We start from the raw sequence: 14,233 nt of genomic DNA, 5'->3' as shown, positions 1-14,233 counted from the left end.
TATAAAATAAATAGTGTTAAGATGACAGTTCTCCTTTAACACATTGAAAGAGGTGAAGGCCCTGCTCAATTAGTTGGTTGTGAAGTTCGCTTTAAAGGACAATGGAAGCCAGCATTAGCAAACCACACTATTTATTTTTTGTTATATGTTGTTTGGATGCATTTGAAGCAAAGGCATGTGCTAAATAGACTAGAAGTTCTGTGGAATCATGTGATTCATTAGTATTTAGCTCAGGAATGTAATCAGCATTCCGCAATGCACACTGATTTTATAGCCTTTTCTGTCCATTAAACACCTTTGCTCTCTGTATAGAATGTCCTTCTTATGGTTTTTTTTTTTTTGCTTTTTTTTTAGCTAAAGAAGGGGGGTGTACAGCCTTAACGCTATCGGGTTTATTCACTAAATGGTGAATTGTGTAGATGTGAAAACCAAACTGCAAAAGTAAATTAAAATAGCTAAACAGTGAATTATTTCACCTCGGCTGTGTTGGCCTACATTTTGCATTTTCATTTAATTTTCCATTCACTACAACTCTTTTTTTAGTGAATTAATCCTTCATTAGTCCTGATGCCCACATCTCTCCATATATACAAACTTAGAGTTATTCTTTAAACTGGGAATTGTTTGACATTAAGTAGGGAATTAAAAATAAATATCTCCAACTCTTTTTGGCTATTTTGTCTAGAATGTTACATTTTCTAGTCAATTCCCAATTTGGCAAACTACTTACTTTGTCTACGTAGAGAGGTGTTCATGGTGGGATCTAGTGTACACAGTGGATAATAGCAAAAGTATCAAAAAAGAAGCAAAGTACTGGGAGTGTCTAAATGGATGGCGATGAGTATCAGGTCAATAAAAACTTAATTCAGATGAAGATGCTGTAGTCCCCGGAATGTTCATGGGTCACATCACATCCACAATCCTGAATTTGGGGCTATCCCTACAGGTGCACACATTTATCTGATTCCCCCCCCCCCCCCCCCCCCCCCCACCTGTGTCAAAGCAGGGATCTCATGCAATTACAGACAAATGGAGGTTCTGAGCACAAGTGTGAAGAACATTGTCCTGTAGTATATGGTGAATAAATAACTATGGGGAGATCTTTATGTTATTACATCATTACTTCCAGGAACATTTGGGAAATCCTAAATCAAAGTATTTTCGGTAACAGATCATAAATAAGCACGAATTGACAAGGTTCGTTTAATAAGGATTATAAACCTGTGCAGTGGAACTGCTGTCCTCCAATCCTCCGCCCACTTTGTCCCACTGCCAAAAATGTGAAAGTGAAATGCTGCTCAGCCTGTGCCTGCTGCTCCCTCCTACAAACCATTGGAGTTATTTAAAACTTCCAGCTCGGATAACCCTTTGGAAACAACACTGGACGGCAGAAGGGGGTGGGGATAGAAAGGGGAAAGAAAAAAATGAGACAAAACCCCCATGGAAGGTAAACACTTAAAGAAGTAAAGGTTCAGAGGGCAGGGAGAGTCGAGTGTGCCCCGGAGCCAGAGGGTAGGGATAGTGTGCCCAGGAGCCAGGGGGAGTGTGCTCAGGAGCCAGAAGGTAGGGGGAGAGTGCCCAGGAGCCAGGGGGGGGTGTGCTCAGGAGCCAGGGGGGGTGTGCTCAGGAGCCAGAAGGTAGGGGGAGAGTGCCCAGGAGCCAGGGGGGGGTGTGCTCAGGAGCCAGGGGGGGTGTGCTCAGGAGCCAGAAGGTAGGGGGAGAGTGCCCAGGAGCCAGGGGGGGGTGTGCTCAGGAGCCAGAAGGTAGGGGGAGAGTGCCCAGGAGCCAGAGGGCAGGGATAGTGTGCCCAGGAGCCAGGGGGAGTGTGCCCAGGAGCCAGAGGTCAGGGATAGTGTGCCCAGGAGCCAGAGGGCAGGGGGAGTGTACCCAGGAGCCAGAGGTCAGGGATAGTGTGCTCAGGAGCCAGAAGGTAGGGGGAGAGTGCCCAGGAGCCAGAGGGTAGAGGGAGAGTGCCCAGGAGCCAGAGGGTAGAGGGAGAGTGCCCAGGAGCCAGAGGGTAGAGGGAGAGTGCCCAGGAGCCAGAGGGTAGTAGGGGGAGAGTGCCCAGGAGCCAGAGGGTAGGGGGAGAGTGCCCAGGAGCCAGAGGGCAGAGGGAGAGTGCCCAGGAGCCAGAGGGCAGGGGGAGAGTGCCCAGGAGCCAGAGGGCAGGGGGAGAGTGCCCAGGAGCCAGAGGGCAGGGGGGGAGTGCCCAGGAGCCAGAGGGCAGGGGGGGAGTGCCCAGGAGCCAAAGGGCAGGGATAGTGTGCTCAGGAGCCAGAGTTAGTGTGCCAGTATATGGAGGGTAGGGTTAGTGTGCCCAGGAGTCAGAGAGCAGGGCTAGTGCGGCCAATAGCAGCAGCAGAGACCTGGGGTCAGGGAGAGAGGTGAATATGGTTTAATACAAAGCACTAAACTCCCATGTGCTGGGTGGGCCAGACCAAGGGAAAGAGCTACTTGGCTGTTCTGTGTCTGTGTGATCAGATTTCTTCTCCTCATTGCATTGCTCCCCCCCCCTTGTCAGTGATGTCTCTGCCTGTGCTGCTGCCTGGCTCTTGCTGTCCCATGGCCGGGTTGTCATCCTCCATGGCCAATGCAGCATCCGCCTCTTCCCCAGGAGGGGATCCATCTCAGCATAGAACTCGCAGGAGCCGCGCGGGTCTGCAGCCCCCTAGATGTGCAGCCTCCCTCGGACTGTGTCCCCCTCCTCCGCCTCCCCTCTCCTCCAGACGCCGAGCTGGGTCCGGCGCGATGATGATGATGCCCGGAAGACCCTTGCTTTCCCTGGGCTTGTTGCAGCTTATCCTGGGCTGCTGTACGGTGGCTCTCAGCTTCGGGGCGCTGTCACTCAGCAAGTCCCCTCAGATCAGGAGCTCGTGTCCCTTCTGGGCTGGATCTTCGGTGAGTAACCAACATCAGCACACCTGCTACATGCACCTCTGCCAGGCTCCCTCTCTACAACTCCCATCATGTTCAGCCAGCAGAACAGTGCTGTAAGGACAGAAGTTCACTGTAAAACTGGTATGATGCCTCCAGGAGATGCTGGCTGTGAACATCGAATGTTAGCAGTGGTAGAGCCTGCACAGTGTAACTAATCGGACAATGTAACAATAATATGGAATCTGTCAGAATAGGGAAGTAACTGATCTGGTTTTGTAATTTCGAATATAAGCCACACACACAAATCAGTGACAATCACTTGTGTGTAAGAAACATGAATAATTATCTTGGTAAAATCAGTCACACTGAGATTAAGCCTACCTGGATGTAATGTTGCCCTCATTACTCTAAACGTTTCAGACCAATACTGGGTCCCCATTCTTTTTTCAAGGGTTGCTACAGACACATCACAAATTGGTTACTATGCAATACCCAATGCAATGGAGAACCATTTGACACTGGAAAGTGGGCAATGAAGGTGATCCATATGTTTTTATACACAAGAATAAGTCATTAAAACTATATTTTAAAAGTAAAGAATGGGTTGCCAAGGTAAGACCATATACTTAACTTGAGTCCCCATTTAAAAAAAACAAAACTAACCAAAAACATTCTTAGAACCGTTGCACTAAACCATAAACTGTGGTGAACTGAAAAACAAAGTGTGTGTTGAAATAGTAATGTAGTAAATACATAATTATATTATGTTTGCGCGTTGGGTTGCAGTTAGAAATGCAGTGTTAATTTTGTATTTTATTCCTATTGTTGATTAACATGTAGTTTTTAAGTGAATGCTTTATTAATTTAATTTGAAACTCAAATGTCAAAAATCTGGCTAAAATCGATGGAGAAAAAAATCTTTTGGTTGGCTATGGTCACAGCTTGGCTATTTTAGCATACATTGTGACATTCAGATTATAATTGTCTACATTCTGGTCTTTAGTGAATACAAGGATTAGTTGTGAACCATACTTCCATCCTTTCTATAGCTTACTCCCAATATTTAGGGTTTCCAGTTTTGCTCCATACATACTGCTGTGTGTGGATAATGGTCATAGCTTTCAATTCTGGGAATCATAGTTCAACTGTCTGTGTTCTGTGGTAAAAAGCTGACAGTAGAACCACAACTCCTAGAATTCCTTGCTGTGTCCATAAAGCACTGCTTACATGATACACAAACTAAGCAGTATGAGGAAATTAAAGGGACACTCCAGTCACACAAAGCACATCTTCTGGCTAAAGTGTTTTAGGGGTTAACTGCATGTCCCTTCTGCCTTAATATATAGTTTCACTTTCAAAAAGCCCCCTAGTAACACCTCAGGGAGGTTTTTCTGCCTTGCCTGTTTTGAATTGTACTTCAAAGTGGATGTGAGTTCTTCTAGAGAAGGATTGATCTCTATGAGAGGCATTACTGGTGGATCACAACAATTGCTGTGCATGCACTGTGTACCAATGCTGCTCTGTGAGAAGGATCTAGTGTACACAGGTCTGGTTGCTGTGAGATTTGAGCCCTTTCAGTGCTACAAATGTGAGTTGTACAGATATCTAAAGATAAGGAAAACAATATTATATATATATACTTTTTTTATTTTTATTGAACGACAATTAGCTGAATTACTTACTGGTTTAGTGAGAACTCATTGCGAAACCTTGCAACAATAGGAAGAAAAAATGTGGAGAATTCATGGGAATTTTTTTTTCTTTTCCCTAACTATATTACATAGTTACATAGCTGAAAAGAGACTTGCGTCGATCAAGTTCAGCCTTCCTCATATTTGTTTTTTGATGTTGATCCAAAAGAAGGCAAAACAACCCAGTTTAAAGCACTTCCAATTTTGCAACAACCTAGGGAAAAAATTCCTTCTTGACCCCAGAATAGCAGTCAGATTTATCCCTGGATCAAGCAGTTATTACCCTACATTGAAAAATGATATCCTTGAATATTCTGTTTTTTTCAAGTATGCATCTAGTAGCTGTTTGAACAACTGTATGGACTCTGATAAAACCACTTCTTCAGGCAGAGAATTTCTTACAGTAAAAAAACAAAACAAACAAAAAACCCTTTTCTTTGCCTTAGACAAAATCTTCTTTCTTCCAGTCTAAACGCATAACCTCATATCCTATGTAAAGTCCGGTTTGTGAATAGATTTCCACACAATGGTTTGTATTGGCCCTGAATACATTTGTATAATGTTATCATATCCCCTCTCAGTCTTCGTTTTACTAAACTGGAGAGGTTTACATTTTTTAACCTTTCTTCATAGCTGATATATTCCATTCCTTTTATTAATTTTGTACCCTGCCTCTGCACTTTTTCTAGTGCCATAATATCATTCTTTAGAACAGGTGCCCAAAATTGCACAGCATATTCAATATGTGGTCTTACCAGTGATTTATACAGAGGCAAAATGATATTCTCATCCCGAGAATGAACGCCCTTTTTCATGCATGACAATACCTTACTGGCCTTAGCCACTGCTGATTGACATTGCACATTGTTGCATAGTTTGTTGTCTATAACAATTCCCAAGTCCTTTTCGTGTGTTGTTATCCCTAATTAGCTTCCATTAAGGGTATACGTTGCTTGTGCATTTTTTTACGCCAAAGTGCATAACTTTGCATTTTTCATATTGGCTTGCACATATCTTTTAAATGCTTTCTATGAGGCATTAAAAATAATCATGGGGGGATGGTTGCACTCACCTAAACATGCTTAAATGGGGTGCTGCTGGGGGCCATATTATACAATAAATACACAAGATCCAGCGCACTCTCCTATCTACTAAACAGCAACTTCAATGTTGACAGATTTTATTAGTTTGTAAAAGTTTTTTTTAAAAACACCTAATCTAGGCAAAAAAATGGGGATTTAGTTACATTATATGATCATACATTGCATAAGCCTGCCACAACGTCAATGTACCCCATCTTTGGCAGGTCCTACTCTCACAGTCTAATGTCTGCTCTTATGAGATTAACCACTTACTTGGGAAAAAAAAAAATTCCATCTGAGGCTCTCTGCAGTACAAGGCTAAATAGGGACCTGAGATGAGGCACCTGTAACAGGGAGGGGTGCAGAACCAAGGAGTTGGCTAGACTCCCAAATATATATAGGAAACATGGGGGGATGGTTGCACTCACCTAAACATGCTTAAATGGGGTGCTGCTGGGGGCCATATTATACAATAAATACACAAGATCCAGCGCACTCTCCTATCTACTAAACAGCAACTTCAATGTTGACAGATTTTATTAGTTTGTAAAAGTTTTTTTTTAAAAACACCTAATCTAGGCAAAAAAATGGGGATTTAGTTACATTATATGATCATACATTGCATAAGCCTGCCACAACGTCAATGTACCCCATCTTTGGCAGGTCCTACTCTCACAGTCTAATGTCTGCTCTTATGAGATTAACCACTTACTTGGGAAAAAAAAAATTCCATCTGAGGCTCTCTGCAGTACAAGGCTAAATAGGGACCTGAGATGAGGCACCTGTAACAGGGAGGGGTGCAGAACCAAGGAGTTGGCTAGACTCCCAAATATATATAGGAAACATGGGGGGATGGTTGCACTCACCTAAACATGCTTAAATGGGGTGCTGCTGGGGGCCATATTATACAATAAATACACAAGATCCAGCGCACTCTCCTATCTACTAAACAGCAACTTCAATGTTGACAGATTTTATTAGTTTGTAAAAGTTTTTTTTAAAAACACCTAATCTAGGCAAAAAAATGGGGATTTAGTTACATTATATGATCATACATTGCATAAGCCTGCCACAACGTCAATGTACCCCATCTTTGGCAGGTCCTACTCTCACAGTCTAATGTCTGCTCTTATGAGATTAACCACTTACTTGGGAAAAAAAAAAAATTCCATCTGAGGCTCTCTGCAGTACAAGGCTAAATAGGGACCTGAGATGAGGCACCTGTAACAGGGAGGGGTGCAGAACCAAGGAGTTGGCTAGACTCCCAAATATATATAGGAAACATGGGGGGATGGTTGCACTCACCTAAACATGCTTAAATGGGGTGCTGCTGGGGGCCATATTATACAATAAATACACAAGATCCAGCGCACTCTCCTATCTACTAAACAGCAACTTCAATGTTGACAGATTTTATTAGTTTGTAAAAGTTTTTTTTAAAAACACCTAATCTAGGCAAAAAAATGGGGATTTAGTTACATTATATGATCATACATTGCATAAGCCTGCCACAACGTCAATGTACCCCATCTTTGGCAGGTCCTACTCTCACAGTCTAATGTCTGCTCTTATGAGATTAACCACTTACTTGGGAAAAAAAATCCATCTGAGGCTCTCTGCAGTACAAGGCTAAATAGGGACCTGAGATGAGGCACCTGTAACAGGGAGGGGTGCAGAACCAAGGAGTTGGCTAGACTCCCAAATATATATAGGAAACATGGGGGGATGGTTGCACTCACCTAAACATGCTTAAATGGGGTGCTGCTGGGGGCCATATTATACAATAAATACACAAGATCCAGCGCACTCTCCTATCTACTAAACAGCAACTTCAATGTTGACAGATTTTATTAGTTTGTAAAAGTTTTTTTTTAAAAACACCTAATCTAGGCAAAAAAATGGGGATTTAGTTACATTATATGATCATACATTGCATAAGCCTGCCACAACGTCAATGTACCCCATCTTTGGCAGGTCCTACTCTCACAGTCTAATGTCTGCTCTTATGAGATTAACCACTTACTTGGGAAAAAAAAATTTTTTGCCTAGATTAGGTGTTTTTAAAAAAAACTTTTACAAACTAATAAAATCTGTCAACATTGAAGTTGCTGTTTAGTAGATAGGAGAGTGCGCTGGATCTTGTGTATTAAAAATAATCACCCTGTGGTTGTAGATGTTTGCTTTACCAGGTGTGAGCTTAAACCTGGCTTAAAGTGTATACAATGGGAGATCTGTATTTTCTTCCTTGTGCTGAATCTCCGTATCCGAGCTCCACCATTTCGATGGATTTTGGGTAAATGGCTTTGGCAACTGAAAATGAACCCTTCTTAAGCTAGATTACATAAGAAATAATTAATTTGGGCTGCTGTTGTCTTTTTGGGGGGTTCTAAGCAAATAATGTCGGCAAAATGCTTACAACTAAACTACCATTTTGTAGACTCAGCCTCATGTGTACCACTTCCTCATCCCCGTCCACTTTTGTGCACCCTTTCCCTTGTTGGCATTTCTCTGTATATTATGTTCCTCTTGTGGCTCATTTATACTTGCTTTACCTATGCTCCTTTTATGGACCTTTTACCACCTCTGTTGCTCCCCATTTTACCATGTGCTTGTCCTCTCTGTTTCTATTGTGGTTCTCTATTGAATTCTTTTTACTGGCTTCTGTGCTGCCTCTCTTGTGTCCTGTCAGAGGCCCTGCACTGTACTGAACTACCTGTTTATGGTAAGATACACATCCTTTCTAGATAATGGTTCCAGGTCCATTGAGGGTCATACGTGAATAAGCTACAAATAGGCATGATGCCAGTTAGGGAATTCTTAGTCCTTGAAATTCCTAAGTAGCTGCATGCTCTGGCTCTGCTAAATTGGCAGTGCCACCACTGCTCATCACTTCAGGGAACATGCAAGGCAGTGAAAGTTCTACAATATATAATCAGGGCTGTCTATAATATTAATTGGGCCCAGGGCAAGATTCTGCCTTAAAGTGAACCTGTGTTCTATAAATAAAGTGCAAGACAGATGTCCAGCACGAGTACATATTGATGTATACACTTACCTGAAGATTGCAGCAACTTTGCACAATCAGATTCATACCACAATAACCACTTCTAACAGCAGAAGTGTTCAAGGTGTTTGGTGTGACTTTTAAGATAGGTGGCGATTATATAGTAACCGTTGCTTCCACTGCTCTATCTTTCTGAGATACCGTGTGGATTTGTTTGGGCATATTTTTCAAGTTTAGACATGTGTGACATTTTATATTGTGACGGGAACATGGATTTCTCCCCAATGACGCTGCTGTAAATACCAAAATATATACAAAGTACAGATTAAGAGAACCGTACACACACAAAAAATATAGTTTTACATTTTACAAGGCTGCTTAAAATCACCTATTTAAGAGATCACAACTCATTCCAGTCAACCAGCCACAGACTCTCACACAGGGGATGGATTTCTGTGGGTGATCGCGACGACCCAATTTGCCACCATTACCTCAGCCACCGAGCTACACTGGGATTGTGTTCGATCCTGAAGCGGACTACAACCCTGTCGGCCCCAATATCGGGACACTGTATGATGTACATAGTTCCTACTGTTTGCGAAACTGTTGCTCACTCCTGTGCCTATATAATGTGCTCCCATTTACTGTCCCGACTGCAGGTGCACGGTGGCGCATTGACATACTGATCGCCCAATTACTGTATAAAGCCTACACAGCCTCACAAACCCAATAGTCACTCACCGGAATAAATGAATGGCTAGACTTCACCCTTAGCTCGACACACGCCAAACACTTAGGGGAAAGGAATGCCCACATACAGCAGGTTTAGCATCTGAAACATATGTTTACCTTAAAAGTAGTATCGGCCTCCCATCTAACCCATAGCAATGCAGTACATCATCACACATAGACAACATCTTGGCGCCACGCTTGCTTCTGCTATGCATCAACCACATACTCTTGACAATACCTCACCCAACCCAAACCTGACTATTCTCGAGAATCGAGCCAAGACTGCTTAACTCCTGTTCACTTTTACTTTTACCCTTACCCCTATTACCATACAATTATACAAGCTTCATTCGATGTCCCACATGACCTCATGACACTCACTTCGTGGATTGCTAACGGGGTGCTTCGAAACTGTGTATTTTTGCTTCATATGCACGACTTGCTATCACTGTCATTGGCTTAACGGCAGGCATAGATAGGCCTATTAACATGTATGCTTTACTTTTATAATTAATGCTTCACTAAACACAAACTGTTTATATAAAAATATGATTATTAATCCTCTGCTTGAGCTAATCGAGAATACTGTTGCAATTCAACTCTTTATATCCCAAAAATGTGCCAGCTTACGACTTACCACAACTTGTACAAAATGTTTACTACTCAAATTTGATGTCGCTGATGTGGCGCACCAAAGTTTATTGTTATTCTTGTGCACAACAAAAATAAAGAATTTTAAAAAATCACCTATTTTAGCAAACACATATGGGAATTTAGTTCCACCTTATGGCCATATCGCGTTAAGCCCATCACTACGCCACAGTACCTCATTATCACTAGGTCCTACACTAATTTGTAACATGGGAGATAAGCCTGCTAACTGCAATACTTGGTGCTGAAATTTCTTCCATTGACTACTGTATCTTTTTGTGAGCACAGTTCCCTTCCACAGATCTTAATACAGTGCCAACTTGTATATTATCAAAGTGTGTTAACTTGAACAAGTTATTGCATATGAGCAAATCAGTCATATCAAGACAAGACTGTTGCCCTAGTAGGGTGTAAAGATAGTGTAGATTTGTAGGATGTTTATAGTTCCAGATTGTAGAAGTGTCTTCCTGGTAGGCCTGTTTCTAATATCAGTTATATAGCCTTGCAATTCAGCAGCTCCCCCAATAACCAACTTTCCAGCAAAATTGTTAGTGCCCTATACCCAAGCAAAGTAGATAGTGGGAACCGCACTCATTCCCACCGGCCACGGGTGCTCTGGATCAGGGCCAGCAATCCCAGAATAATGTACAAAGAAGAAAGAATCACAGGCACTCCGAATTCAAGCCGCAGGCAGTTTTATTGCAACAAAATGCAACGCAACGTTTCGACCGTAAAGGTCTTTTTCAAGCTGACACCACATGGTGAAAATGTGCTTGTATAGCAAAAAGTGACAAACAGGAAATCCGTTCATAATTCAATTAACTAATTAACATGAGTTGTTAATTGATACAAAAAATAATATTGCAAAACAAACAAGTATCAAATCTCCTAGTATATTCATTATATCAAATTTAACAAACAGTAATACATCAATCACTAAATAAATAAACTATACAATTGTACAATTGTTAGGAATAGTCTGGAATGTATATACATAAACATCCCATTGCAGCATACGAGATCATCATTATAATCAAATGTTTAAATGAATAGCTTACGGTACCTATAAGTGCCCAAAGAGAGGAGAGAGGATAACAGGATAAATAAATAAAACAAAAAATAAATACATAATAGATATCCCCACTGCTGTCCGAACGCGGTTCACTTCCGGGTGTGTGAACCGCATGTGACGTCACTGGAACGCAAACTAGGCCACCTCCCAAAGACAGATCGGCATAAGGACCAAATTAGCGTGGTTCTGTGCTCGATCATATAGACAACACAGTGTGCCACAAGAGCGCAGAAGTACAACATAATGTATTTCCCCACAGTGTCCGTGAGATCAAACACACGAATCTACCGCAGACCATAGGTTAAGGTCAAAATCTATAATGCACATTTATGAACAAGGATATAATAAACCAAACATATAATGGTTAGTCATGCCAATATCTAATTTAAGAGACAAATTAAGCAAAGCATGTATTTCTGACACTATAGGTGGGAAAACAACATGTAGGCATCCGGCCCTCCCATGTCCAAAGTGAAAAGGTGGTTTACTCACTTTTTTCCAGTGCCGCACGTAAGTCCTTGCAGCTGGCCCTGCCAACACTCCGCCTCCTTGGCTGAGATCATCTCTTGATGATCTCATCCAATCCAATGCTGTCCCATTAGAAAGCATTGCAAGGCTATTGCGCATGCCTGAAAAGGCAGCGTTTGCATTAAAATGCCTGCAGGGACATGCTATAGACACCAGAACAAACACATTAGGCTGTAGTATTGCTGGTGACTATAGTGTTCCTTTCAGACTGGTAATGGAGGGATGGGGCTGGGACACCATGCTGGCTGGCCGCATGTCAGAGCGGCTCCCACAAGTTCTGGTATAAAATCGATAATAAACATACTAATCTGTCTACCGTGAGATGGACAACTGCAGCATGTTACTGCTGTGACTACCAGTGCAATGGATCTGACATGCAACTGGAGTATAATAGCTCTGGAGTGTGTAATCCCTGGGGCACCTTGATATCGTATGACTGGTCCCATTTCCCCCCTTTGGACTGGTGAGGTTTATCCTGATCCTCACTGGGGGAGTTAGAAGTCACTGTGAGGCTGTTCATCGGTGGAACCTACTGAGAGGGCCTGTGTGTCACGACTATTAATGTGGTCCAGCACGCAGAAACTATGTAAACATATACATAAGTAAGAAAAGGAAAATAATAGGATAGAGCGTAAACCGGACCTTAGAATGGCCGGACTAATACGCTAGAGACAGAGAATGGTCAAAGGGAAAGCCGAGGTCAAGGAAGCCAGAAAATACTCAATACCGATAAAACAAGCCAAGTCAGGGAAACCAGAGATCAGAATAACCAGGGAAACGCCAAGGATCAGGATACCAGGAAATCAGAAACACAGAATCAGCACTTTCAGGAAACCAGGAAACTGAAACCACGACATGGCAAAGTAATGGGGAAAGCTAGGGGTTTAAATACCCCTCTCTAGGCTATGATTGGTCAGAGGGCGACCTCTGACCCCAAAACGTGCATGTGCGTTGACGTCGTGACGTCACGCACACGTTGGTATAATTCTCGGGGGCGGGGCTAGCAATAGACGCGACCACGCGGTCGGCGCCATCTTGGATCTGGGCGCGATGCCCGGAAGAACTACGTGCGCGGTTCCCGGCTCGCCAACGAGTAGGTAAGCTCGTGTAGTCGGAGCGGTCGTGCCGGTCGGGCACGACCGTGAGGCTCGGCGGGCCGGTGACCGCAACAGTACCCCCCACTCGAAGACCGCGCACCGGGCGGGAAGGACCCGGCTTAAGAGGAAAGCGGTTGTGAAATGACCGGATAAGACGGGGCGCATGGACCCGGTCAGCAGGAACCCAACAACGTTCCTCGGGACCATAACCCTTCCAGTCAACGAGATAGGACAAGACACCTCTGGATAATTTGGAGTCCATGATAGAATGGACTTCGTATTCTTCTTGATCACCCACTACCAAGGGCGGAGGAGGAGTGGATACCCTGGTGTAGCGATTGCAAGTAAGGGGCTTGAGCAGAGACACATGGAAAGTATTCGCTATTCTCATATGAGCCGGTAGTGCCAAAGAATAGGTCACTGGATTAATACGTTGGGTAACTCGAAAGGGACCAATGTACCGAGGGGCAAATTTCATGGATGGGACCTTAAGCTTGATATGTCTTGTGGAGAGCCACACCCTGTCACCTGGAAGATAGACAGGATTAGCGCCCCGTTTCTTGTCAGCTTGGACCTTTGCTCGGAATGAGGCTTTTTGCAGAGCTGAATGGACGGAATCCCAGGTATCATGAATCGATTCTAAACGGGTGTTCAAAGCGGGGATATCTGTGTCTGAGAATGCAGAAGGTAAAACAGTGGGGTGATAACCCTGATTAACAAAGAATGGACTGTGATTAGAAGATTCATGAGTGGCATTGTTTCTGGCGAACTCAGCCATGGGTAAGAGCTCATACCAGTTAGATTGATTGGCATTTATAAAGCAACGTAAATAAGCTTCTAAAGACTGATTCGCCCTCTCTGCTGCTCCATTAGTTTGAGGGTGATATGCTGACTAAAAGGAGAGTTCGACGCCCAATTGTTTGCAAAAGGAACGCCAAAACCTAGAAACAAACTGGGTACCTCTGTCAGATACTATGTTTTTGGGTACACCGTGCAACCGAAAGATCTCTCTCAAGAATATTTGAACTAGATCTTGGGCAGATGGTAATTTTTTAAGTGGGACGAAATGTGCCATCTTCGTGAATCTATCAATAACCATAAGAACTGTATTAAACCCGTTAGAACTGGGTAGATCCACAATGAAATCCATGGCTAAGTGGGTCCATGGAGCACTAGGTATGGGCAGTGGTTGTTACAGTCCAGGAGGTGACCTAGGAGGAACTTTAGAAACGGCACATATTTGACATGCCCCAACATAATCTTTGATATCGTTTCTAAGGGCAGGCCACCAAAATCTCCTGGAGACGGCTGAGAGAGTTTTATGGACTCCAGGATGGCCCGCTGTGAGGTTGTCATGGAACAAATCTAGTACCTTCTTTCGAAACTGAGGTGACACATACAGTTTGTCCGGAGGTTTTCCCACAGGTGCCTGAGTTTGATCTGCTATTATGGCACAGAAGAGTGGAGAAGACACTTCGGAAACAGTAGTGGCAATGAGG

At 43.3% G+C, this 14,233-nt stretch overlaps 1 protein-coding gene across 2 annotated transcripts in view; it reads left to right on the top strand.

Moving 5' to 3' along the window:
• Window positions 1-1,297: 1,297 nt before the first annotated feature.
• Window positions 1,298-14,233, top strand: part of ENTREP1 (endosomal transmembrane epsin interactor 1) — a 105,088-nt gene continuing 92,152 nt past the window's right edge. The window contains exons 1-2 of one of the 2 annotated variants that reach the window (XM_063455058.1): window positions 1,298-1,447; window positions 2,522-2,898. In XM_063455058.1, coding sequence (XP_063311128.1) covers window positions 1,441-1,447; window positions 2,522-2,898 — 384 coding nt within the window. In that variant the 5' untranslated portion in view covers window positions 1,298-1,440. Of the gene's footprint in view, window positions 1,448-2,360; window positions 2,899-14,233 lie in introns of those variants that run through there. The other variant, XM_063455057.1, reaches the window with a different exon arrangement.

This window comes from Pelobates fuscus, chromosome 5 (assembly GCF_036172605.1).
Source record: "Pelobates fuscus isolate aPelFus1 chromosome 5, aPelFus1.pri, whole genome shotgun sequence".
NCBI lineage: Eukaryota > Metazoa > Chordata > Amphibia > Anura > Pelobatidae > Pelobates > Pelobates fuscus.
Note: the sequence above shows the minus strand (reverse complement) of the source record. Positions and strands in the feature narration are given on the sequence as shown.